General features: G+C 44.4%; 1 protein-coding gene across 1 annotated transcript; it reads right to left on the bottom strand.

Annotated features, from left to right (window-relative positions):
- Nucleotides 1-156: 156 nt before the first annotated feature.
- Nucleotides 157-23723, bottom strand: Ckap2l (cytoskeleton associated protein 2 like). The gene is made up of 9 exons (XM_078028281.1): nucleotides 23567-23723; nucleotides 19071-19137; nucleotides 17346-17397; nucleotides 14153-15369; nucleotides 11834-12041; nucleotides 6531-6686; nucleotides 3662-3725; nucleotides 2165-2351; nucleotides 157-962 (listed from the first exon to the last, which is right to left on the bottom strand). The coding sequence occupies exons 1-9, from the start codon at nucleotides 23718-23720 to the stop codon at nucleotides 737-739; spliced, it is 2331 nt and encodes a 776-aa protein (XP_077884407.1). The 5' UTR covers nucleotides 23721-23723; the 3' UTR covers nucleotides 157-736.
- Nucleotides 23724-27181: the final 3458 nt, after the last annotated feature.

The raw sequence follows: 27181 nt of genomic DNA, 5'->3' as shown, positions 1-27181 counted from the left end.
CTCCCTGCTGAGGTGGATGCCAAAGGGCAAGTCCACCACACTGTGGCATTGACCCTTGAGATAAAAGTAACTACAAGGGTTAAAGTAGACTGGTAAAGTGCAAACTTTTTCCACACTTGTATGCTGCAGTCTGGCTGGGCACAAATCATGAGCCACTCAAGCAGGAACAAACTTTATTTCTGAACTCCCCCGAACAGCACCCACGTGGTCCTTCCAGCGACACCACATACCAACTGGAACTCCCTCCACTGGAACCTCACCAACCAACTCGAACTCCCCAGGAATCCCCAGGAGAATTCCAAAGTTCTCCAAAGTGCCCCAGTCGGTCAGCAGGGGTCTATATACAATTGAATACACAGCCTGTTTCAATCCAATATAATCTTAATGGCTCGCCTGCAACCATTACTTGTGGCAAAATGCCAGGGGCCATTCTGACTCTGGCTATGGCTCTCAACACTTGTAGAGTAACCAACATTCAACATTGTGAACCTTATGTATGCTGCAAAATGGTGGCAAATAGAGTTAAAACTCACGTGCTTCAGAGCACCTAACACCCCAGACCTTCCTGGGGGATATGAAGTTGAGAGTAAGGCAGGTGCTACTCCCGGCTCAAGAGGCCACGATCTGCACCATCATGATGTCTCACCATCATACATTTTTTTCAGGTCATCTGGACAAGGACATTTCTTATCTCATGGAGGTTCTGACATACCTTTTTTTAAAAAAAGTCAAGAAATTATGAGTCAAGCATCTCGAACCCTAATGTCACAGGCAAAGCCTCATTTTTACGGAATATAAAGCACTCTGTTTCTTCCACGTCCAGCAGCTCGTCCAGAGAAGCCACCACCAGGTCATGGTCCTGCAGCATCTCTGGGTAGCGGGAGATGGCACGCTCGATCCTGGCTGATCGTCGCACAGGAGTGATGAGCTTCATGTCCTGTACTTCGGGCATCCCATTTATTCTGCGAGAGCAAGAGATGTTGTCAAAACCTTTAAAAGAACCCCGCTGCTCTCCTGTGCTTCCTGCTCCATAACAAAACAGACGCTTCCAGAGCAGCTCTCCTCCTACAGGGGCTCTTCCTGACTTCCAGGGCCTCTGGGGTGCCACCTGCTCTTGGGTGAAGTGAGCACTGGGCGTTAGGGGACTAAGGGCGCAGTGTGGCCCGGCTGATGGGAACCACTCTGCAGGGGCTGTTGTTTACCCCACGAACTTTCAAAAGAGTCACCAGGTTTCAAGGAAAGAGCTTAACACCAAACTTGGTTGGTCTGATATATTTTAAGATTCTTTCTAGCTTTGACAGTAAATTATTCAAAAAAACAATTCTTAGGATGGTGGCCAAACTACAAACTGAAAGAGAAACAAACGGGCATTTTTCTTGTACTCCTGTGAGTGTGCTCTAGTGAGCAGCACCCGAGGACAGGGCGCGGAGGTCCTTTCACAGCGACTGATCACATTATCTTAGGTTTTCATAGTGGGTTCTGAACCAGCAACGGGTGGCTTTCAGATCATCTGCCATCCACCATGAGTGGGCAGCGGTCGGGAGACTGTCTCCAGGAGAATAGGTTAGGCCGGGTGGAGGCCCAGTGATGCTTTCCAGGGAACTAAGGCAAGCACTGTGGCCCTGGTGCTCTTGCTTGGGATTCTCTCAAGACTGTGAGGAGAGGAGTGATGCTGGGCTTTCTCTTTAGGAAGTGAAGTCGATACCCCGACACGGACCCTTCACAGACTTGTTAAAACAGCAAACTGCTCTGGCGGGCTCCAATGGGGCCACTCAATTGCCCTCCGGTTCTCAGTGGGCTATTCAGTGCCTCTTACGCGGCTCTAGAGTTGCTTCTGCCTGGACCCTGGGCCACCCACCTCCCCACAATTGCACCAGGCTGGTGGGAAGGTAGGAAGGACCCCCAAATGCTGGGCAGGAGAGAGAAGAGGTAGGCTTGTCCCGGGAAGGGGAGAGTCCATTCCTGTACCCTCCCGACCGGCAGTGCGCTCCCCTGTGCAAGGTGCATCTCAGCAGGGGTGGGGGCATGGTATATGTAGAGAAAGACCAGACCCACCATCAGTGGGTGGCTGGACCTCGGGTGAGACAGAGGTATCCAGCCTGGTGGAGGTGAAGTGATCCAGGTGGTGGGGTCTGTGACCCTGGGCCTGCTCTGGAGGGCATACCTTGGGATGGGGGCGATCTGTAATTTGATGCCAGTGTGACCATGCTGCTCTGCCTGGGGTATTGGGGGTGCTGCCGTGGCCTGGTCCCTCTCTTCTGCAGGAAAGGGCTGTCCAGGATCCATCTTGTTGACCAGCTCTTCCACTGAAGTGATATTAGTTTCAGCAACTAAAGCATCAGAGCTAACACCTGTGTATGAGGGTCAGGGAGGAAAGTGAGACTTGGCAACTGGACACTAACATATTCCATGATGCCCCCTGGTCCTCGTGGACTCCATGTGTTCAACAAGCTGTGATTGATCCGAAGAGGTCTTCTGACTAGTTTTTCCTGCTGAGCCCCACAGCCATACCCTGTGACACCTAGCCAGCTGTGGATTTCTGCCACTTGAGGATGGGTCTTCGAGACCTTTTCAACCCTGACCACATACATTTCCAACCAATTAGCCACTCTAGGAGAGCTCTCTCGGGACTGCTCCTGCTTTTCCACCTGACACCACCCCAGATCAATTTTCTCGATTCACTGGTGCTAGCTCTCTCAGCCCCTGACCTCTCCTACCCAGGACTGCCACAAGGCTGTTACCTTAGACTGTGAGCAAGAACTATCTTGTCTCTGTGGAATTCTCAGATACCCAGTCACCACGATCAACACAGAGAGGTCCCTCAGCCTGGGACAGCAGATGCTGAGCCTGGCTGAACCTGGAGAGAAGTTGCAGGCAACAGGGGCACTGAGTCCTGCTCCCTCTTTCTACTACTTGGGAGGACACTGCCTGGCGTGCCCTCCTGGGCTCCTACTGAGTGTATTTACTCTCTTTCCTAAAGTAGTAGGCTACTTCACTGTCATTCCACTTGGTGGTCGCCAGTTCAATCCACTCTTGGGGCTGGGGATATGGCTGAGCTGGCAGAGAGCTTGCCTTGCATGCACAAGGCCCTGGGTCCAATCCCCAGAACCATCAAAAAAAAAAAAAAAAAAAACCACTCTTAAAGAAATTTTTTTTACCTTCCTGAGATAATAAGAAAGATATGCTTTTTCTTTCCATTCACATAATAAGTATTATAAGCAATTATATTCACTGTGTTTGGCACAATGGTTTACACAGAAGGTCCTGTGAATGGACAGCTAAGTGAAGAGATGTTGAGATGCCCATTTTTGAAGAGATAACATGAATTTGGATGACTGAGCGGTGGTGGGTTCATTAGCACTGACCCTGTGACCGAAACCCAGGGCCTTCTCCCTTTTGCCCTCTGTCTCCCCGACCTGGGGCCTCAGGAAGCAGGGCAGTTCATCTTGGTCCTCTGGTGGAAACCACCTTTGCTCAGTACGAGGCGAGCATCTGCTTGTGAAAACAGAAACCAACCAGCTGATGACGATGCTGAGAAGGGCAGGCCGTGCAGAGGCAGAAGGGAGAGGTTTCAGGGGACCACGAAGCTCTATTCCTATGTGCTCCTGGATGGTAATTGTACAGCTAGAGGAAATGAATTTAAATGCAGAAGTAACAGTACCTTCTGTGGTTCTGGCTGATTCTTGTAAAATATTAAGAACAACTTCCCGCAACTCTTGTATTGGCTGGAAGGATGAAGAAAATAAATGAATACTGTCAAACATACTCAGAAAAAATGAGCTAAGGAACTTTACACAACATCAAATAAACTTTCTATAATCAAAATGTTTCCTTTAAAATCTTCTTGTCTAGCTATAGATAACACCTACAAAGTTTGTTTTAAAACTTCCTGAGAAAAATGAAGGAATGGAGAGAATGCTGGTTAAGTGCCGGCACACTTGACCTTCTCTATGAACCAAGTGCTATTTTCCCCTGAACTTGCATCACACCACTGAAGACTGACCACAGACAGAGAAAATGCAGCGCACATTCCTAGTGCTGCCTTGGCTTGAGGCTTGTCTTCCTCATGAAGTCCCATGCCTCATTCCAGAGAACTGGAGCTAAGGGTGAGCCTACTCCTGCTCCCGTCACCCAAAGACAGCGTTTGCTAGCATTTTGGGCAACTTTCCCCTGCCTTTGTTTTCTTTTTTTAAAATTTGGCAAAACAACATACTTAAAAAATAAATAAATAAATAAAAACCAAAAAACCTTTATAGAAAAGTGACTTCCTGGGATAGCTTTAATTTTTTTTCAAATGAAAACATTTTTCCACGAAGCAGAAAGTCATAAAATGAATTGTACTTTTTCATAGGAACATGGGACTGTGTATCAAATTAATAATAAGTAAAATACTACAACAGAGCATGAAAGTAAGCTTTCTGTACATTTTTACAAAATCTAAATAGAAGTAAGCCAAGCTTAATGAGGTAGGAATAAACATGCAGAATACACTGCATGGAGGTAGGAATAAACATGCAGAGGTAGGAATAAACATGCAGAATACACTGCAAGGAGACTGAATTGTATGGTACTCGTTGAATGCAGGATTCGGATTAGGGTGGTACACTGGATGCACATTTACTTCTAATCTCTTTTGAAACTGCTAAAATGATAACAAAGGGGTTAAAAAGAGCCAACTGATACAAGGAATAGGAAAGAGTCAGTGGTAACCAGGTTCTGGAAGCTGGAGAAGGAAGGAAGAGAAGGAGCCCAGACCACCTTAAGAGTCTGCCCTGGGCCAGCGGCTAGTTTCGGGAACACGATTCACACCACAGGCCTCTGAAAGGTCAGGAGTGGGGATGGAGGTGGGGCGACCAGGAGGATCATGGAGCTTCCACTCAAGTCCACCCTGCACCCCTGAGTTCCAAGAAGTTAGTGACTGCACCACCACCTCATCCTGACAGCAAACTGGGGATCTAGCTTCCAAGTCCCTGGAGGACTTCACGCAAGGTTCAGGGTGCCTGACCACTGAACAAGGGACAAAGGGAGCTTTCAGGTTGAGAGTTGAGGGTCCTGGCTCTACTCTCCCCAAAACTGGCACAAGATTTCTACCTCTGGGGGAGGAGAACAAAGAGCCCTCTTTAGAGAATCTGACCTGTTTAAACAGAAAGACCTAAGGTACAGATACTGAGGTTCTCTGACCAATCAATGCAGCCATCACCCTGTGGTGAAGTATCCAGAACTCTGCCCTGCCTCATGAAACCCAGCCCTTACATGTGCAAACAGCCCCCCTGCAGCAGAGTCCAAATAGACCTTTGAGAACAGGAGAGAATAAAACTCAACTCATAAGAGAGAAAGCAAAGCCCTGGAGAAGAGGTGGGTGGGGAGGACAAGCTCTGCCCAGTGCAGGCAGGACAAGGGGACGGTGAAGAGGATCCTGAGTGGATGCAGGTGAAAGCAGGAGTGAGGAGCAACGCATCCAGCCTGGAGGAGACAGACGGTCGCTAAGAAAAGAGACCAACAGACTAGTCAGTGTTTTCCAAGTATTTAGGAATTTAGAAAATTAGAAGTGTGAAAACTAATTACATAATAAATACTTTGAAAAGTAAGCAAAACTAATGCTAGGAAAACTAGAAGTCGTGCTTGAAAGTCAAAGCAACCAGGGTACACACAGTCAGGTACTTCTTACATGTGCATCTCAGTGTGATCGCTAAAGTGCCTGAGGCTTGCACACTGCTCTCGTGGAAGTGTGAAGGACGGCAAAGAGCCCTGGGTGTGTGTGGGTGTGGGGGGCCCCTGCAGTGTGTGAAGAGTGCCCAGTTCCTTGTCCCACACAGCCGCAAGTATACAAGCCTAACCCTGAAAACCACGATTCTGAAGCTTCACAGGTAAAAACAGAAAGATAATCAGTTTGTCCTGGGAGGTAGGAACCGGGAAGGGAGGGAGGCAGAAGTCTTGTACAAAACTTACTGAACTACTTGACTGTTTACACTGTGAGCATATGAAACACCAAACCAGCATGGAAATAGGAACTACAGACTGGGCAGGAAATGGAAAATGACAGTGAGTGACAAGAGAAATGAGGTTATTAGAAGCAGTCTTAAAAAAAAGAATAATAATAGTGTTTTTTCTTTTCCTAGGTTTTAGAATCAAAAGTTTTTTTTCATGAAATGGCTCTGAATTATTGCTATACACTGAATGTGCTGATTTAAGTTTACTTTCAGGTTCTTTCTGGTCAAGTTCTTTGAAAGCCTTGTATATCGATGTTATAACTTTCTGTGCTATTAGTTTCCATAACTGCTCATTTCTACAGTCAGCATTAAATGAGACATGGTCACGTGATAAGAAAACTGATTCTATTGGTGTCTCTGCATTCTCTGAAATACACACTTTATTTAATGTGTCTATCAAGGACACACTATACTGCATACCCTAATTATAACTTTGTGAGGTGAGTTAGAAGTTCAACACTACATTATACTGCTGTCATGTTACAAACAGAAATCACAGGAGAAGGCTTAGCAGGTCACCCACCCAAGACAGACACTCACCGTGGCCCCATTTCTAATGGCCTCTTCGTAGAGCCCCATGACATCAAAGGTGCCTTTACTTGCCAGTAGCTTTGCTTTGCAGATCCAGAATTTAGCAAACTTTTCAGCCTCGGGAATGCTGGATAATATGGTAAATACTTCATTAGAAAAGACACCCTGCAAAACAGAAAATGCTGAGGTGATTTTCACAGTTACTCTCACATCTCCTAATACCACAGAAAGTATGCAGATGTCTGCTTTATCTCTAATTTTTCCTGAACTTTTTAACTGAGGTACAATGTATGTATGATACTTTGGATACCTGTGTAGCCAATGAGATCTATGTATTTTTAGGGTTGGGGCTGTGGCTCAGTGGCAGAGCGCTTGCCTAGCATGTGTGAGGCACTGGGTTTGATTCTCAGCACCAATATAAATAAGTAAAATAAAGGTCCATTGACAACTGAAAATACACTAAAAAAATAAACTGTATTTTCAGTGATTTTTGTCATTGATCATTAAATTTTAAGTTACATGAGATGAAGTGGACAGAAAACCTTTATCATAGCAGAAGAGAAGGAGTATGTTCTACATGTTTAGGCAGTGCAAAAACCAAACCAATCCTTCCTGCAATCAGCATTTCTTATATGTTTGTAATCCTACATAGTTCTAAGAATGAGCAGTGAACAGTGGCCAGAATTTCCTTATTATTCTTGACAGCAGCATGAAGGACGGCACAGGTCAGGCTGTATATGTGTGTGTGAGGGGAATTTGTGGGGTTAACTCCATACAATGGAACTTTGGGGTGGGCTTCTGGTGTGTGCCCAGAGCAGGGCAGTGACGGGGTCCAGGAGGCGGCGGGAGTGGCCATGCCCAGAAGCCCAGGCCAGCTGTGTCAGGATCCTGGTCCAGACCCCAGCAGCAGAACCTAGACATCGTTAGGCATTGCTCTACACCTTCTGAGAACAGTGGAAACCTGTAAGTAGACTGAGCCAGGATGAGGCTGTTCCCTGCCCCAGCAGGAGCAAGAGCCTCATGGGTACCAAATTACAACCCCGCTCCTAGCCCCAGGACCTCAGGTCTGGTAAACACCCTGCAAGCAAGTGGAGATTCCCTGAGCAGCAGCAACCTCCTTGACATCAGCAGGCTTCCGTGTGACTAAAACTGAGGTGATGATCAACAGACCAGTGTGATGAGAGTTTCAATTACACAGCCTCTTCTTCTCGCCCCAGTTCTCCCTCCAGGTAGACCTAACGCTATGTCAGGAAGACAAGGCTTGGGAACACTGCTCCCTTGTCTTGACTGAAGTCCCTTTCCTGCTTTTCATTATTACATTTTCCATTTGGTTTCTGGGGTGAGTAGCCAGACTTGATTTGTGGGGAGCCCAGTGTTGGGATTCTGGCCTAGGACTCGAGTAACAACATTATTTTGTGATTTCAATGTATTATTTTATGAAATAAAACCATATTAAACACAGAAATGAGGGAAAAATAAACAAAAAGGATTCATATAAATTGAATTACAAAATAAAATGGCAGGCTAAATTTAAACATGTGAGTAATCATAACGGTGTCTATGGGCTAAATATGCTTTCAAAAGCACAGTGTTTGATCTGGTTAAAAAATTTCAGCTATATACATTCATGAGGCATTTCTAGAATAAATCAACTCAGAAAGATTTAAAAATAAAGGGGTGGAAAAGACTTACTAGACAAATTCTAGCAGCAAAAAGCAGGTATGGCAAGATTGACATTAGACAGAAGAGAAATCAAAGCAAGCCATGAATCTTTTATGTACATACAATATAGTCATGAAAAATAGAAAGTAAAAGTTGTCAGAAATACAAATTGACAATGACTAATCCTAATTATAGAGAAACTTCTGCACAATTCTTTCAAAAAGCAACCGATAGAGTAAACAAATAGACTATATATCCTTTTAAAACACCTCTAAAACATTTACTAATAACGATGAGAATACAAAGAAAATTTTAATAAATTCCACCAAGAATAATACACATGGGGACCGGGTGCAGTGGTGCATGCCTGTAATCCCAGCAGCTCAGGAGGTGGAGGCAGGAGGATTGTGAATTAAATATTTACATATAAATACTGAAGTATAAAGTAAGTAAAGTATTTCCCTGAGGTCTGTGAGCTGCTCTAGCAAATTAGTCCATTCAGAAGTGATAAGAACCCTGACTCCAGCTGGCTTCCGTTAGCCCAGGGTGGGCGGTGTTGCAGCGCTGAGCTCTCCAACTGTGGGAGGTGTCCCTATCTGCAGGGAGAAGGCCTCAGAAGGGAACTGGAGGCCACCCAGCTGATGTCAGCTGCAGAGCTAGTACCTGCAAGCTGTGTGAGGATATATCCCAATGTCCGGTCCCCAAATTGCTCTGCTGACTGTTGAGTGAGAGAGCAGGGAAAGCACCTTGTCTGGTTTCCCCTGCACTCTCCACCTCCTTGTTCTCCTGGAGCCAGTGGGTGCCAGCTGCTTCCTGCAGTCACTCCACTGTCACCTCAGGCTCCTGTTGCTGCCAGCCCTGTGTGTAGCAGAGGACATCACTGTGGGCAGCACCCACATCCCCTCTGGCCCTGAGGGCTCTGGGCACCCAGGCTCACAGTGTGTTTTACTTTCAACAGCCACCCTGGGCCTTTTTGTATGTGTTCCCCAGGACTATCATTATAGATGGCCACACAAGTACTAACAGTGCAGCTCTGCCCCATCAGGATGACCCTGGGTAGCCTCTGCTCCTCCCCATCAGGATGACCCTGAGGCCTGGCTTTCCCTGTAGCCAGAGCTTCCTGTGAGATAGTGCCAAGGTTCCCCTCCTCAGGCTAGCCTGATTCCACACTGTGGCCCTCCCATTCCTGCTCCCCCAGCCCCCTTCCTGGGAAACATCTTCCTGCTGAGCTACTTTCACATTGATCCTCCTCTAGGTTCTGCTCCTAGGAATGCACTGATAATATTGTATCTCCGATTCCCACATCTTTTTATTGAGATATCTGGTGTGTTTTCTGCTTTGGAAACTTGACCCTGATTGATGGAGTATTAGTTAAATTTAGAGGCAAATACATAGCATTAAACATATTTGTAAAAAAATAATAAAGGCTGACTTAAAAATTATCTAGACTTTAAAAAGCTAGAAAAAGGACAATAAATACAATAGATGCAAACACTGGTGTTCAAGAAAGAGTAATCAAAAAATTCAAAATACACACTATCACAGAGGGGCTGAGGTTGTGGCTCAGAGGAATAATGCTCACCTAGCATGTGTGAGGCACTGGATTCAATCCTCAGCACCACATAAAAATAAAATAAATGTGTCCACCTACAACTAAAAAACAAATATTAAAAAAAATTCAAGAGAAATCTTTGGCAAATCTGATTCAAAAAAGGCACAAAATTTACTACGGTTGGCTCAAGAAATACAAAACCTAAACAGACCAATAACCACAGAAAAAGTAAAAAGACATTAAAAAAAAAAAAAAAAAAGACTATCACCCAAAGCAGCACAGTCCAGATGATGCTGTGGCAAGATGCTGTGGCAAGTTCAAAGGAAATCTCAGGTACAAACTGATTCTTCTTAAAATTTTTTTTTTAGTTATAGTTGTATTTTAATAAATATTTTAATTATTTTTATGTGATGCTGAGAATTGAACGCAGTGCTTCACATGTGCTAGAAAGCACTCGGTCAATCCAGCCCTGTACAGACTATTTTCATAGAGATAAAGGGAAAAGCCCAACTCATTTAACAAAGTCAGCATAATACTAAGACTAGGAAAAAGAAAGGTGATCGAAGAACAAAGACAAAAATATCAAATAAAGCAACTGCAACTTGCGGAAACTAGAGCTTTGTTTCTCCGCCTGTACCAAGCACACCCACACAGCTGCCCAGACAGGTGACTGGAGTGGGGTGGCTCAGGGAGCAGCTTGCCAGGTGTAAGAGTGACAGGGAGGCCTGGTCATTTGTTTGAGTATTGTTTGAATGTACTCATTTTTTAAAAAATATAATGAAAGGAAAAGCAAAACAACAACAAAAAAGAACTGAAGTTTAATTCGACAAAGAGCAATAGCTAACGCTGAACTGGTGCTGTGAGAACACTAACCTTAAGGTTTCCTTTTTTATTAATGCCCAACATTTGTAACTGAGTTACAAATGCTGATATGAGTTAATCTATAAGAAATAGGTTACAGATTAGAAAATATAGACTAATGAAATAGTACAGGTAATAAAATATAAGTTAAATTACGGATAAGTATAAGCCAGTAGGACAATTGTTAAGTTTAAGAAATAGGAATAACTGTAGTCGAGCATAAGCAGATATAGCCATAATGACTCCATCTTTATGGTTCCTATGTGAAAATTGTTACATAAGTTTCTTCAAATGTAAAAATATTATTTTTCTGCACTTTGTACCCTGCAAATATACCTGGACCCAGGATGTGCTGTCTAACTCTGCTCTGCTAACTGATTTTCTCAGCCCTTGCACCCTGCTTGTTTGCAATTTGCAGATTCCATAGGATGTGATTTTCTTCCTTAAATACTGGAACCACAGACAGCCTGGTGCACTTCTGTCAGAAGGCCATTTGGGCATGGTAGAAGTTCCCTGGTCAGGTATAAAACTCTCTAATTTGTTTCAAATTTGGTCTTGGAGTGTTTTCTGAGCCCTCTCCCTGTGACAATATTACCAACCAATGGACAGAGTCCCTTTGCTTTGGTAGGGACCTTTGTTTACAAGTCAGCCCCATCATCATTCACGTACTTACCCTCGGTACCAGGGATGGAACCCGGGGCCTCTGCCACTGAGCCACAGCCCCAGTTCCTGCTGTTTTTCATTAATAGCTTCCCTTCAGGGAACCTCCTAGGCTCATACCCTTTGCCTGCGACCTACTTTACCCTTCTCTGTAGAACCCAAGACACATGCAGATGCCATTTCTAGCTACCAAGGGTGTTTAGGACACTCTAGTCACAACTGGCCCCTTTGATTCAGCTGCATGTCCAAATATTAAATGTTTACTGTTGGACCTTGATACCTGGAGAAGGCAGAGTTGAAACTCCTTTGGATCTTCCGGGAATATGCTGCTTGGGTTATGGGTTAGTATCCTAACTTTTCTGTGCCTCAGTGTAATTTGCAAAGTGGGCATCATAATAGTCTTTATTGTGATCCTATGAGATAAGATAAGGAAAGTGCTTTACAAGAGCCAGGCACACAAGAGCCACCATTTAAGTGCTCTTCATTGTTGTTACTGCCACTAGGATTAAAGTATTAAAGAGAAAAGCTAGGTTTCTTTTGGGTGAGGGGGTCTCTGCTGTGTCTGGAGCTCACTCACCCCCTCGATGAGCTGCAGGCATTGGGTCAGAGTGCTGTTGATTTTCCTGGACAGCTCCCACTGGGCTTTCTTTTCTTCCTCTTCTTTTTCAATGTTCTTCCAGAATGAAATATTCATTTCTTCTATTACTTTTCTTTTTGTTTTAAGTTCCATAGGAGGCCGCTTATAGATTTTCCCCTTAGATTTCTGCCATTCTTCCAGTTGTTTCCTGTTATGCAATTGAAGGGGACAGAGATGATTTCATTTAAAGAAAATGTCATATAGCTTCTAAAATATATGATCAGGTTGTCTATGCCTTCGACTACAAAGTCAGAAGAATGGAGTCAGGGACAGTTTACACCCAGCACTGGCAGCACCTGGCTGCTCCCAGCCAGCAGAAGGCAGATGACAGGATGATGAGGATTTAGTCTTCAATGCTAAGATTCTTCTTATTGTTGCTCTCTAAGGTTTCCATTTACCTACACACCAACTCAGATGCGTGCTTTCCTGAGACACCCTCCAGCTGAGAGCCTGACTCTGCACTCCATTTCTCCCCACTAAGCTGTCTCTCAACCCAGACCAAACCAATAATTGTACCTCAACAGGGTCTTGGTGCTCAAAGTGCCCCACTTGCCTCAGGTCCTCAGCCCCCTCCTGACTATGGAGTTCCCTTTCTTTAATGAACCAGATATGTGATTTCAGGACTCTTTATATGCAGCTGTTCTCTGATGCCATTGAGTCCTAACCCTCGCTCTCCTCCACTGTTCACATTCTACCCTCCTGCTTCTAAGCAGGTGATATGGTACTTTTGGGGATGTGCCAACATATGTAGACTCTAGTGTTTAGATGGAGGGTCTCTAGCTTCTTTAAATTATGACCATGTATTTGTGATTTGCAAATGTACCTTTCAGCCCAGGTCTCTCTCTGCAGCCCTTTTCTAAAACCCACTGTGTAGCTGATCCTTATGCCTTCACACTGACCATGGACTCAGTGATAGAGGCTGAATCTCTAGGGGCAAAGTCGGGTGCTCTCTGCTCTCCTGGCGCCTAGTCCGCTGCAGGCCCTTGGGGAGACAGTGAGTGACTCACCCACTTTCCACAGTCTCTGGTCCTTTTGTGATTAAGTATTCAACATGCCACATGCAATCTTATGACTGCTTCCCTGTTTTCTGATCTGCACTAGCAGCTTGAGGGCAGGGACCCTGACTCGCACCTTGGTTGGCTCAGAATCTTTGCACTCATTTTTCTGCTCAGAAAGCTTGCCCGTCACCAGCCTTAGGTCTCAGCTCAGATGTCACCACTGAAAGTACCTCCCCTGACACTTCTATCTAAAGTGTGTTATTTTCTGTCTCTGCAGGAAGGCAAAGAGTCTTCTGGTCTCCCAAGATCAAATCCTGCCCTCACCCTCCTGCTACACTCCTTTTATTCTTGCCAGGAATCTACTCACTTTCTGATCCAATATACATAATTGCCTCTCTTGGGAGGTTCAGCCACATCCTGAGACTGTCTGGTCTTAGGCAACAAAGGCACAAAATCCTCTGGCTCAGCTTCTAGCATCCGTGTACGTCAGTGCCAAGTCCCAGCAACTCGAGATCCTGGCTTTCCCCTGAATTCCACTTGACAGCTGCTCCTCTGGGCTTGAGCTCCCTCTCCAAACCTATCTGCTCAGACCCGTGGATGCTGCCGTTCCTGCCTCCCTGATAACCATACTGACTCAACCAGGGTCTCTTTAACAAAGAGCTACCATCTTCCCTCTGCCTGTGTGGACTTGCCACCCGAGCTCCCACTAGCCCAGCTGCCTGAAACTGCTTGGTCCCTGCAGGTGCTTCTGTGTGAAGAGTCTATATCTTCAACTGTTTCTTACCCATTCTCTGTGTTTCAACTATTTTAAGAACATTTTAAAGCATGTATAAAATTATAGAGAATGATCAATAACATGTATGTATCACTAGTTCTTTCAAGACTTGATATTTGTTATAGTTGCTCCAAATCATCTTAGGATGTAGCTACAAATTACTTAGAAGTTATTATTTATGGCCTATTTCCTGACCAAATATTATTTATTCTTTTTTTTTTTTTTTTTTTTTTGGTACTGGGGATTGAACCCAAGGGCATTTAACCACTGAGCTATATCCCCAGCCCTTTTTTATATTTTATTTACAGATAGAGTCTCACTGAGTTGCTAAGGCTGGCTTTGAACTTGGGATCTTCCCACCTCAGCCTCCTGAGCTGCTGGAATCATAGACATGCCCCACCACGCCCAGCTGACCAAGTATTCTTGATGGTCAATTGTCTAATTTTCTCACTTAAGCTGCAAAATTTTGGAAGTAAAACAACATACCTTCGGTCCTCTGCTGTCACCCTCTTTTGGGTGTTTGGGTTAGTTTGGGTCCCCCTTGGGACTTCTCTCCCACGAATGGCTGTGAGTCCAGCTTGAGTTCTGGGAGCTGTCTTGTTCAGAAAATGGCTCTGGGGAAAAGCCTTCTTCAACTTGGAGTCCACAGTCCGTGCTTTCTGTTCAAAGTTTTTGTACTTATTGTCATTGGTTCCATTTGCTCTTATGTTGGGAGTGCTTGGAACAACTGAATTAAGCCTGCCAGTTATCAGGTGGGGCTTCTGGCTTACAGCTCTTGGTTTGTGCAGTCCACAAGGTGCCTGAGGTCTAGAACAAGGTTGTGTGGACTTCCTGTCTTGCTTGGTGCTTGCAGGTCTGTGTTGAAGTTCTCCCTGGTGTAAGCCGGGGTATACCCTGGGTTTGGTATGTCTTGATTCCTGTTCATTAACAGAGTATGACCGTATGTATTTAGCCCTTTCAGCCTTTATACTCTTTATGTCCTTGACCACTGGCTTCTTTGATGCTTGAGTCTGACTAAGGGTCTGCACAAAGTGAGAAGAAACTGTCCTCAAGGGTTTTTCTCCTGGTCTTGCAAGATTTGCTCCCCTAGAGAGCTGCTGTGACTTCAGTGGTACAGTATTGATGTGTTTTTTTCTAACAAACTGCTTATTAACCCTGTCTTTCAGAACCGCATGATTCCCCAAACTTCTTCCCAGGGCTTGCTGAGGAGCCAAACTGCTCTTGGTTTGATCATGAGAGTTGGTCTTTGGCTTACTCATGGAACACAGTTCGGGGTCTGGCTTCTTCTCAGGTACCAATAAGGTGTGTGGCAAGTTCTCTTTGTTTGTCTCTTTTAAAAAGCCACCCTCAGGTTCATTTTCAACATGAGTGCCATCCACACAGTCTGCACATGGAGCATTTCCTTGACCCACTCCCTGCTGCTCTTGTGTGTCAGGTGACCTGGTGGGTTTTCTCGACAGCTCTCCTGCAGCGGATGGCCCAGCTTTGTGCTGCTGGTGACTCTTGCTGGAAAGTTCCCAGTTTGGGTTAGAAGCAGGACATTTTGAGGTCGGTCTTTTTCCCTGAAGATTTGGTGGCTCCAGCTTTGGCTTCTGGGACTCTCTGATGTTGGCTGATCTAGGCTGGAGTTTAGTGGTAATGGGTCTCGTGGCTTTGCCAGGCAGAACGCCATGCTGGGTAACATGCCTCTGGGGTCCAGCAGTCTGAAAACACAAAGAAACAGACATGTAAAAAATTCATACTAGCTCACTGTTTTTAAAACAATGAAAAAATAACTGTTTAAAACATGTGCTAGAAAAAATTAGTTGTTTTATTTAGAATTTAATTTAAGAAAGTTGAATCCTGGGAAAGTCTCACTTAATAGATTTTATAACTTGAGCTCCTATCAGAAGTGTATCAGAATTCTTTTAGCTTGAATTTTTGTGAATACACAAAAAATGCTTCCTAAAGCAAATAGTGCTTGCTGAATGCTTGTTACATTTCAACGCCCTGTCTTCCCATAGACCTTGGGAAGACATCCTGAAGACCTGTTACATACAGGGCCTCTCAACAGATTCCTCCTTGCACTTTGTATAGCTTAGCTAAACCCCCTGCTTTTGTCAATGGCAGAGTTTCAGGTAAAACCCTCTATCTTGCCGGAGACCAGTGATGAGAAGCCAGACAGGTGGCAGATGACAGGCTGGGAAGCCTGAGCTGTATTTGAACAGCTCTCAACAAGCATCCAGTATCCTGGAAGGAGTCAGTCAGCCAGGACTTTAAGGTCAGACCCCCTGTTACTAATAAGCAGATGTTTTAGTTATGAGATTTAATTTTGGATGAGAAAGAAAGAACCAGGTTAAAGAAAACTGAAAGCTAGGGAGGGGAGTTTGGAATTAAGAATAAAAGGGGCTGGGGATATAGCTCAGTTGGTAGAGTGCTTGCCTCGCATGTACAAGGCCCTGGTTTCAATCCCCAACACCACCACCACCACCACCACCACCACAATAAACTCTGAAGAAGGTGAAAAAAGTAGAAGCCAGTGAAAGCAATTGCTCAAAAAGGAGACCCTGGCACACTTAAGCACGGACATCTCCAGGAGAAGATCTGCAAGTGTTAGAGCGACCTACGGCTCTCTGGTTTTTGACTTTCAATACTGTGAGGAATTGCTATGTAACCTGGGGGAGTGTGTGAAGGAGGTCAATAACCAGATGGCTTGTCATTAAGGGCAAGAGCTACCTGCCCTGAAATGGTACTGGCATGTGGTGTTGCTGTGAGTGGGATGGGGGAGGTGGAGGGATGGGGTGTACACACACGTTATGCCTTGGGCCCCAGCATTGACACCTGCCTCAGATTTCTATATCACCACTTAAGAAAAAAGTGGGGATGTGGGTATGAAAGCTTCCACACGTATGTTATTCACCACTTAAACCATACAATTTGGTGTGTTTTAGCATATTTACAGGGTTGTACAGTGATCACTACTGCCAAATAACAGAACATTTTCATTGCCCCAGAAAGAAATTGGGAGCTTATCCGTAGCCCTGCTCTCCACTGCCCCCAGCACCAGGTCTGCTCTCTACGCCGTGCCTTCTGAACATGCTGCATAAATGGGATCATGCAACACATGGCATGTGGTGCCTGGCTCCTTTCACTTACCAGAATGTTCCCCAAAACTGATATGTTACAGCATGTGCCAGTGCCTTACTTTTTATAACTTAATAAAACTGAGCACAAAGCATAGAGGTTCCCACATAGCACCTTCACACGGGCATTTCATCGCACTTTCACAGCCAAGTGACACTGCAAGTACAGCTGTGTGTATTTCAGTTATCCCTTCATTAACTGATGGACATTTGGGTCATTTCCACTTTAGAGGTGTTATGAATAATGTTGCCACAAATATTTGTGTACCAGTTTTTTTTTCAAAAAATATTTTTCTTATTAAATCAAACTACTCATATTTATGAATAATATATTTGAAAACCATGTTTTTTTGTTGGTATCATCTATCATTTTTATTATTGGTGACTTTCAAAGTGGATTTTTAAAAAAATTGTAGATGGACACATTACTTTAATATTTATTTTTATGTTGTGCTAAGGATCAAACCCAGGACCTCACACATTCTAGGCAAGGGCTTTACCACTGACCCACCACCCAGCACCTGGATATTTCTTTTAAAAGACTAACTTCTACTTACAGATTTAGAAGGTGGAGGTTTCAGGCAATTATTCTTGGCTTTCAGATAAGGCCTATGAAAGGTAAAACACAATTAATCCTGAGTACAGGAGGATCAGCAAACCTTGAAAGCACAGTGATTAAAATTATGATTAGAATTTTAAATTATTATAACTTCTGTGTGTGGTAAAGTAATTCAAAAATTATAATAAGTCGTCTTACTGTCCCTTTCTTTCCTCTCTTCTCCTCCTGGAAGACCCCAATTGCTCTTACCCATTTTCTGTGACCCTTTCAGAGACATTCTATGCTTAAATGTAGCATTCTAATAGTGTTAATGAAATATATGTGTTCTCTTCATTTTTGTGCAGTCTTATTAATTCAAACATGGTTCCTTGAAAAATGCAACATGGCGGAAGCTGCAGATAAGAGAATTGCTTCCGTAACAAACTTCCTTGTTATACGTATCTCCAAGTAGTGAATTTCCAGGGGGAAAATAATTTATAGTTGACTCTTCATATCTCTGGGTTCTACATCTGTGGTTTTAACCAACCTTGGGCCAAAAATATTTGGGGGAAAAAAAAAACCACTAAAAACACTGCATCTGTAGTGAACATGTACAGACTTTCCCCCCTTGTTAGCATTCCTTAGACTGTATACTCTATTTACAGAGCATTTATTTTGTATTAGGTATTACAAGTAATCTAGAGATGATATAAAGTACACTGAAGGATAAATATAGGTTACATTTTATAAAGGAACTTGAGTATCCACAGATTTGGTACCTGTGGGGGAATCCTGGAACCAATTTCAGGTGGATACTGAGGCATGAATATAATTTAAAAAGTAGGGGCATAACATGAAATCTAGCTAGTAAAATAAAAATGAAAAAAAAAAAAAGGAGATCAGGGCAAAGTTCAGAAAGATTCAGTCTACGTGAACTAAAAGAATTGCTAAACTAACAGAGGCTTCTATTATCTGTAACATAAGCCCTGGCGGGCAGAGACTTCTGTATCATTAAGTACCATGTCTCTCACAGTGAGAGTGACTGACACACAATAAGTATATATTTTGGAGTAAATGATTTTGGTTCACTTAATAATAAAGAAAATAGAGTTGTAAAAACCCAAGATAAAACATAGGGTGAAAGTAAAGTTTGTAAAATCTAATTTTCAGACAAAAACTGAGTGGGAAGAAAATACATCTATGCCAAACAAGAGGGATAAATAACACCATGGAAATGGTAAGGTGCTGACAAAAGGTATTAGGGAAGCAGTTATGTTCTTTCCACCCCAAAAGCAAGTGCTAAGAGAATGGTCAACGAGCACCCTCAGGCGGGAGGATGCCAGCAGGCCACTATTGGGGACATATAACCGGCTCCCCCGCTGTAGCAAGAACGCCAGAACCAGGACAGTGCACCTCCTCCACCAAGGATTGCCATCTTGAGGATCAGTTTTCCCAGGACTAAGAAAGGACAAGAAATGCTTCCGGCATGGTGTGCAATGCTGTGACCCTTTCCCCCTTCCACTGAGGGCTGTTACAATAACAATGCTTAAGTCTTTGACAACATACTAGAAACTTCCCAGGGGTTTTGGTCATGTCTGGCCTGAGAAGTTCTTTTTCAGTTATCATCGGATACTAATGTGGGTTGAATAAGGTGCAAGAAAATGGCTATGTTTTGAAAAAGCTTTAAATTACTATTCGCACTGAGGGCAACAAAATTGGCATAATTGTGGGTAGACAAACTCACTTGGTGTTTTGTTCCTTCAGTTTTCCCTTGGCTGCTAAATACTCCTGGAGCTTTCTTTGCCGCTCTTCTGCAAAACAGGTGAGCAAGAACAGATCTTTAGTTTGAGATTTTCACCAGTTCATTTATATTCTAAAAGATGACACTTTTTTTGTTTGCAACATGTTACAAAATCCCCAGTCCTACAGGTTTGCCTTCAAGCTATAAGAACATCCACAATATTATTAAAATGCCAGGCCTATACTAAGCTCTTTACTTCTTTTAATCCACACAACAATCCTGTGAGATATTTTGCAGTTGGAAATCCAGAAAGTAAATGACAGGCTTAGTTATCCAGTTAGTCTGTAGCAAAGCCAGGATTTGAAAATATGTTTATTAGAGCCCAGAGTGCTTGATCACATCTACTATTCTCAGTTACAACACACTATGCTTTACATGAAGAAATTCTATTATTGGCCCACATGAGCTGGTGAGCTAGCCTTGGTCTTATTTTTTTCCTAATAGAGACAATGATTTTTATCAACAACCCCTTACATGGTTTCCTGTGGGACTACAGAAGAAACAGGCAAGGTTGGGGAGCTTATGGAAAACATCTTTGGAGTAGGTTTCTAAGCAGGGGATGGTGAGGGGATGAAAAGTCCATATAGATTGAACATCCCTAATCTGAAACTCTGAAATCCAAAATGTAAAAAATTCCATACCTGACCTCATATGACTGCTTTTAGTTAAAACTATTACATAAAAGCACCTTGCACTATGTGTACCAAGTGTAAGGAAATGTAAATGAATTTCATGGTTAGATTTGGATCACACATCCAAGATAATCTCATTATACATGCAAGTGTTCCAAAATGTGAGAAACATCTGAACACTTCTGGTCCCACGAATTTCAGATAAGGGAGACTCAACCTGTATTTCTGCCCTCAAGAATTTCCAATCCAGTAATAGAGATAAAACAAAAAACAATAATTAAAATATAAGGGAAAATTTTGGTGCCATATGAAAAGTTCCAAGAAAGCGGAAGGCCCCGACCTCACCAGAGGTGGGGAATAGAGAGAGAATAGATGTTGGAAAAGACAAAAATTACTGCTTTAAAAAAAGGGGGTGGGAGCACAGGGGTACAAAACTATTCTTAACCTCATCTAAACTGATTTGCCCTGCTCTTGCTGTCCAATTTGGATGCGGACTCATCAGACAGCTGTGAGAAAACACAGCACTGAGGTCCACGCAAGGCAGTGTAGAGGGCAGGAGCTACAGAATGTGACATATGGGGGTTGGAGTCCCAGTTCTGATCTGGGCACAGAGAAGCCCAACATGCGGGTTGTGGTGTAAAGAGCCTAGGGCAGTATAGTTTGAAGTCTGGTATCGCTATACCACCTGATTCACACTTCCTGCTTAGCATTGTTTTTGCTATTCTGGGTCTTTTATTTTTCCATATGAATTTCATGATTGCTTTCTCTATTTCTACAAGAAATGCCGTTGGGATTTTGATTGGCATTGCATTAAACCTATAGAGAACTTTTGGTAATATCGCCATTTTGATGATCTTAGTTCTGCCTATCCATGAACAGGGTATATTTTTCCATCTTCTAAGATCTTCTTCTATTTCTCTCTTTAGGGTTCTGTAGTTTTCATTGTATAAGTCTTTCACCTCTTTTGTTAGGTTGATTCCCAAGTATTTTATTTTTTTTTGAGGATATTGTGAATGAAGTGGTTGTCCTCATTTCCATTTCAGAGGATTTGTCGTTGATATACAGGAATGCCTTTGATTTATGTGTGTTGATTTTATATCCTGCCACTTTGCTGAATTCATTTATTAGCTCTAATAGTTTCTTTGTAGACCTTTTTGGGTCTGCTAGGTATAGAATCATGTCATCTGCAAATAGTGATAATTTAAGTTCTTCTTTTCCTATTTTTATGCCTTTAATTTCTTTCGTCTGTCTAATTGCTCTGGCAATGTTTCGAGAACTATGTTGAACAGAAGTGGTGAGAGAGGGCATCCCTGTCTTGTTCCAGATTTTAGAGGGAATGCCTTCAATTTTTCTCCATTCAGAATGATGCTAGCCTGAGGCTTAGCATAGATTGCTTTTACAATGTTGAGGTATGTTCCTGTTATCCCTAGTTTTTCTAGAGTTTTGAACATAAAGGGATGCTGTACTTTGTCGAATGCTTTTTCTGCATCTATCGAGATGATCATATGGTTCTTATTTTTAAGTCTATTGATGTGGTGAATAACATTTATTGATTTCCGTATATTGAACCAGCTTTGCATCCCAGGGATGAATCCTACTTGATCATGGTGCACAATTTTTTTGATATGTTTTTGAATCCGATTTGCCAGAATTTTATTGAGGATTTTATGGTACAGAATAGAGGACACAGAAACCAATCCACAAAACTACAACTATCTTATATTTGATAAAGGGGCTAAAAGCATGCAATGGAGGAAGGATAGCATCTTCAACAAATGGTGCTGGGAAAACTGGAAATCCATATGCAACAAAATGAAACTGAATCCCTTTCTCTCGCCAGGCACAAAAGTTATCTCAAAAATGGATCAAGGAGCTTGATATCAAATCAGAGACACGGCGTCTGATAGAAGAAAAAGTTGGCTATGACCTACATACTGTGGGGTCGGGCTCCAAATTCCTCAATAGGACACCCATAGCACAAGAGTTAATAACTAGAATCAACAAATGGGACTTATTCAAACTAAAAAGTTTTTTTTCTCAGCAAAAGAAACAATAAGAGAGGTAAATAGGGAGCCTACATCCTGGGAACAAATCTTTACTCCTCACACTTCAGATAGAGCCCTAATATCCAGAGTATACAAAGAACTCAAAAAATTAGACAATAAGATAACAAATAACCAATCAACAAATGGGCCAAGGACCTGAACAGACACTTCTCAGAGGAGGACATACAATCAATCAACAAGTACATGAAAAAATGCTCACCATCTCTAGCAGTCAGAGAAATGCAAATCAAAACCACCCTAAGATACCATCTCACTCCAGTAAGACTGGCAGCCATTATGAAGTCAAACAACAACAAGTGCTGGCGAGGATGTGGGGAAAAGGGTACACTTGTACTTTGTTGGTGGGACTGCAAACTGGTGCAGCCAATTTGGAAAGCAGTATGGAGATTTCTTGGAAAGCTGGGAATGGAACCACCATTTGACCCAGCTATTCCCCTTCTCGGTCTATTCCCTAAAGACCTAAAAAGAGCATACTACAGGGACACTGCTACATCGATTTTCATAGCAGCACAATTCACAATAGCAAGACTGTGGAAGCAACATAGATGCCCTTCAATAGATGAATGGATAAAAACAAATGTGGCATTTATACACAATGGAGTATTACTCTGCATTAAAAAATGACAAAATCATAGAATTTGGAGGGAAATGGGTGGCATTAGAGCAGATTATGCTAAGTGAAGCTAGCCAATCCCTAAAAAACAAATGCCAAATGTCCTCTTTGATAAAAGGAGAGTAACTAAGAACAGAGTAGGGACGAAGAGCATGAGAAGATTAATATTAAACAGGGATGAGAGGTGGGAGGGAAAGGGAGAGAGAAGGGAAATTGCATGGAAATGGAAGGAGACCCTCAGGGTTATACAAAATTACATACAAGAGGAAGTGAGGGGAAAGGGAAAAATAATACAAGGGGGAGAAATGAATTACAGTAGAGTGGGTAGAGAGAGAAGAGGGGAGGGGAGGGGAGGGGGGATAGTAGAGGATAGAAAAGACAGCAGAATACAACAGACAATATGTAAATCAATGGAAGTGTAACCGATGTGATTCTGCAATCTGTATATATCTGGGTAAAAATGGGAGTTCATAACTCACTTGAATCAAAGTGTGAAATATGATATATCAAGAACTATGTAATGTTTTGAACAACCAACAATTAAAAAAAAAAAAAAGAAAGAAAGAAAAAAAAAAGAGCCTAGGGCAGTGACCAGAACCTGGCAGTCATCAACAGGGATGGCTGGGAAAACCACCAGGACCCTGCAGGCATACGCTGGGTGGGGGTGGGGGTGGGCAGGAAAGGCTCCAGGCACGAGGAAGAGGTCAGGGACCGCGGGATCCCTGGCCTTCAGGGCAGATTTAGTGCAGAGCCGTTCCCTGGGCCCAAGTCCTGGAGGCAGGTGGGACCCGCCCCTTGGCCACGATCAGGTCCTGGCGGAGAGCAGAGGACCGCGCCCGTCTGCGTCTGGGGTCCAGACGGCAGGACCCAGCGCGCTGCTTCCCACCCGTGCTGAGCCCGCGCGTGGGTCTCGGTCGCTTTATCCCGAACGTGGTGGCAGTGACACCATTTTGAGGGCTGCTGCGGGCTTGCAGGTGAGATGTCGCCTGGCTCGTCGCCCTAGGTCCCGGCCTGGACTCCCCGTCGCGGAGACTGAGGCTGGCAGGCGAGGGGCTCACTCGCTGCCCTCCTTCCTCCCCGCCCGTGTCCTAATGCTCGCAGGAACCGGGGGTTCGCCGTCCTACTCACCCGCTGCGGCGGCGGCGGCAGCGGAAAGCCCCGGTCTCACCATGACTTCTCGGTGACAGTTTTCCTTCAAAAGCCGCGCCCGGAGCCAGGGCCGCTGCCCGGAGCCGCTGCGCCCGGAGCCAGGGCCGCCGCTCCGCCTTCCGCGCGCTCCCATTGGCTTCCGCGGGTTTAAAACTCACCAATCGCAAGAAGGGGAGGGCGGGACGCTAGGAAGCAGACTCTTTGCGATTGGCCCTGGATCTAGTTCCCCGGGGCCCTGTGATTGGAGGAACGTGCGTCGCGAGTCTGAGACACGCTCGGGGCGGGGCTTTGAGGTGTGCCGGGGCACTCGGGCTTGGGCTAGCCCCGGGCCCTAGTAGGTCGGTAGCGCTGCAAACCTGGATCCCAAATGGCTGAGCAGTCCCCGCTGCTGGGCTACTGCATGAGTCCCTTCTCTCAGATCCGCGGTTCACAGGAGCCATGCAGAAATAAAAAGCAAAACCGGGGCGAGCCAGGCGCCTGCCACCAGCACCTGTCACTACCCTCTGGCGATGGGTCTCAGGCTCTTAAGTCTTGGTGCTGCAGGCTGCCTCCCGCTCCGTTTTAAAACGGAGCTTTTACTTTAAAAAAGGTTCGAATGTGCATTGCAGGTGACAGCAAGGACAAAGGCGTCCAGTCGCAAGCAGCTCAGTTGGCCGTCTTAGGTTCTGCGTGTACGCAGCCTCCCAGAGTGTTGAGACCGAGATCTGAGCGCGGTGGCACACCTCGCGGACAGTCACCCGTCCGCAATCCGGAGTGCGTGAATGCTTTTGATAACCAAGAATACACCACTCCAATGGAATCTGTACGAGAAAGAAAATTGTAACCCTTTCTTGAGGGAAGGGTAGCTCCTTTTAAATTCTATTTTTGGTTATGGTAAGACATGGCAAATTTTACCTTTGTGTGGGGCGGTGGTGTTGGGGATTGCAAATTTTACCTTTTAAACCAGTTGCAAGCGTTATATTTCTGGAAGACCACAGTTCAGTGGCATTAAGCACATCCACACTGGTGAGCAGCAGACCCCCCTGCCCCAGAGCGCTCTTCTTTCCAACTTGACCCTCGCTGCCCAGAAAGCACCAACTCCCCACTCCTGCCTCCTGGCGGTCCTTGGTGACACTTCCAGCTGCCTTCTGATTTGACTAGTCTAGGTCCCTGGAGTGAGTGGGATCACTGGATGCTTTCACTCAGCATAGTGTCTTCAAGGCTCATCCTTCTTGTGACACGTGTTAGAATTTCCCTTCTAAGGCTTAATAACATTCCATTGAATGCACCTGGGGCATTTTGCTTATCTGCCCATCCCAGATGGTCCAGAGTGTTGCTTCCACCCTGTGGCTATTGTGACTAATGCTGGCTTGAAGTGGTTGTCCACTTGCCCACTGCAGGCTTTCCTTTCAGTCCTTTGGGGTGCACACCAAGAGGTGGTAGTGTCAGGTCATGTGCTAATTCTAGTTTTCGGTTTTGGAGGATGGCCATACTCTTCTCAGGGTGGCTCTTTTTTAATGGATGTTTTTGATATGGCCATACCAGCTGGAGGGCAGAGGGCAAGCAGGCCCAGTTGTCCCGAGTCCCAGGTGCACCTCATTCCTCTTGTTTCAGTCTGAGAGTTTTTCCTTTGAAGTGTGCTTCTCATTCAGCTGCTCTGGGGAATGTTCTTGAGTGTCAGGGAAACTGCTTGGGTTCTGGGGAGGTGGTGGATGGGGGGACAGTCACATCTGGACCCCTGCTTGTTGGGTTGCTTCACCATTTGGCTTCTCAGAAGGGCATGAGGCTACTCACCGCTCTCCTCTTTGGCCTGAGTGGGGATTTTGGAAGAGAGTGATGCTAGGGTTTCCAGATCAATGCATTTTGATGTTTACATTAGTAGTACATAATGTGCATTTTGTTCTTTTAAAAAAATTTGTTCTTTTTAGATATACATGACAGCATGTATATACATACATATATCTATGTCTATACATAGATATACATGATAGAGTGTATTTTGACAGATTCTACATACATAGAGTTTCACTGGTCTTGTATTCATATATGAACACAGAAAAGTGATGTCCCATTCATTTCTACTGTCTTTCCTATTCCCATCCCCATTCCTTCACCTTTGTCTAAGCCAATGAGCTTCTGTTCTGCACCCCCCCTCCCCTGTTTTTGTGAGTTAGCATCTGCATATCAGGGAGAACTCTTGGGCTTTGGTTTTAAGGTAAAATGTGTTTTATAAAAGATCAGGAAATGATCAGTAAAATTGTTAAGGATTTTAACAAAAAGTGAAAACTTTGAATTCTGTCTGCAACCATGACTCTTAACTTTTTTTTTTTTCTGCTGTGAACAAAGGAACAACTAGAAGAGAAGAAGTTTATTTGGGGCCTCATGGTTTCAGAGGTCTCCGTCCATAGACGGTTGGCTCCATTCCTCGGGAACTGAGTGAGGCAGAACATCATGGCATAGAGTGTGATGGAGGAAAGTGGCTCAAGACTTCACACCAGGAAGCAAAGAGAGCTAAGTTTAGCCCACAAAATACATACCCCAAAGGCACACTCCCAGGGACCCCCTCCTCCAGCTACACCTTGCCTGCCTGCAGTCACCACTCAGTATTCCCTATCTGGGTCAGTGAATTGAGCACTGATTGGATCAAGGATCTCACAGCCCACGCACTTCACCTCTAAACCTTCGAGCATTGTCTCACACGTGAGCTTTGTGGGACAGCACACATCTGCACCACAACGATGACTCTGAGCCTGTTGGTTGAGGGGCTTTTCACAGCCAATTTCAGAAGAGTGAGGGGGGCCCTGTTGGTCTCATGGAATCTTAGTGGCTGGGCAGGTGATCTTGCCAGCCCCCTGCCTAGCGCAGGTGCCCTCCAGACCCCACGCACCTGTTGCAGCTTTTCAGAGACACGGCTGGCTCTGGGAGCCCTGCGGGCTTGTTATTGAAGAGCCCTGCCTGTTATAAAATGTTCCATCAAGTGAGATAAACCTTCTTGCTCATCGGTGCTCCTTTAGAGCACCATAGGTCAGCTCCGCACCCACTTTCCCTTCCATTAGTTATCTGTGGGACACAAAATGTGGGTGTGGGGGGAAGGATGGGAAGGAAAAGCCAGGAGGGTTTAAAAATGCTGAAAGCATCCAATGAAGTATCCGTAGTAGGTCTCAAGTTAATCCGGGTGGGTGGAACGGCTTCCAATTGCTCTCAGGAGACAGACCCACAAGCCCTCGCAGGGCTGCAGCTTGGTCTGCTGCTTCAGCCTTGGGTTCCACTACTCTCCTACTGCTCGCTGCTGTACAGGCACGGCTTTTCCTTCAGTTCCTTTCCATCCTTTTCTATAGGGAACTCAACCCCTGTTCCTCCTTTCTCCTAGTTGCTTATGATTATTTTTTTACTCTATCAGCTTTATTGAGATATTATGTACCATAATTACAATGTAAAGTTCAATTTTAGAACATTTTCATCAGCCCCTAAGGAAACCCTTTCCCCATTAGCAGTTAGCCCCCATTCCCCCCTCCTCCCAGCATCAGCAAACCACTCATCAACTTTTTATCTATGGATCTGCGTGTTATGGACATTCAATACACATGAAATCGCATAATATATTACCCATCATGA

This window comes from Ictidomys tridecemlineatus, chromosome 12 (assembly GCF_052094955.1).
Source record: "Ictidomys tridecemlineatus isolate mIctTri1 chromosome 12, mIctTri1.hap1, whole genome shotgun sequence".
NCBI lineage: Eukaryota > Metazoa > Chordata > Mammalia > Rodentia > Sciuridae > Ictidomys > Ictidomys tridecemlineatus.
The sequence above is the reverse complement of the archived record's forward strand: the minus strand, read 5'-3'. Positions and strand labels throughout refer to the sequence as shown.

What these genes read in the sequence shown, in the direction of transcription:
- Ckap2l (XM_078028281.1), bottom strand. Translation starts at nt 23,720, where the DNA reads ATGGGAGCGCGCGGAAGGCGGAGCGGCGGCCCTGGCTCCGGGCGCAGC. An exon ending in GCCTGCAGCTCATCGAGGGG is followed by an intron (nt 6,687 to 11,833) that starts GTGAGTGAGCTC and finishes TCTGTTTTGCAG; the next exon opens with GGTGTCTTTTCTAATGAAGT. An exon ending in CAGATCGCCCCCATCCCAAG is followed by an intron (nt 963 to 2,164) that starts GTATGCCCTCCA and finishes TTGCTCTCGCAG; the next exon opens with AATAAATGGGATGCCCGAAG.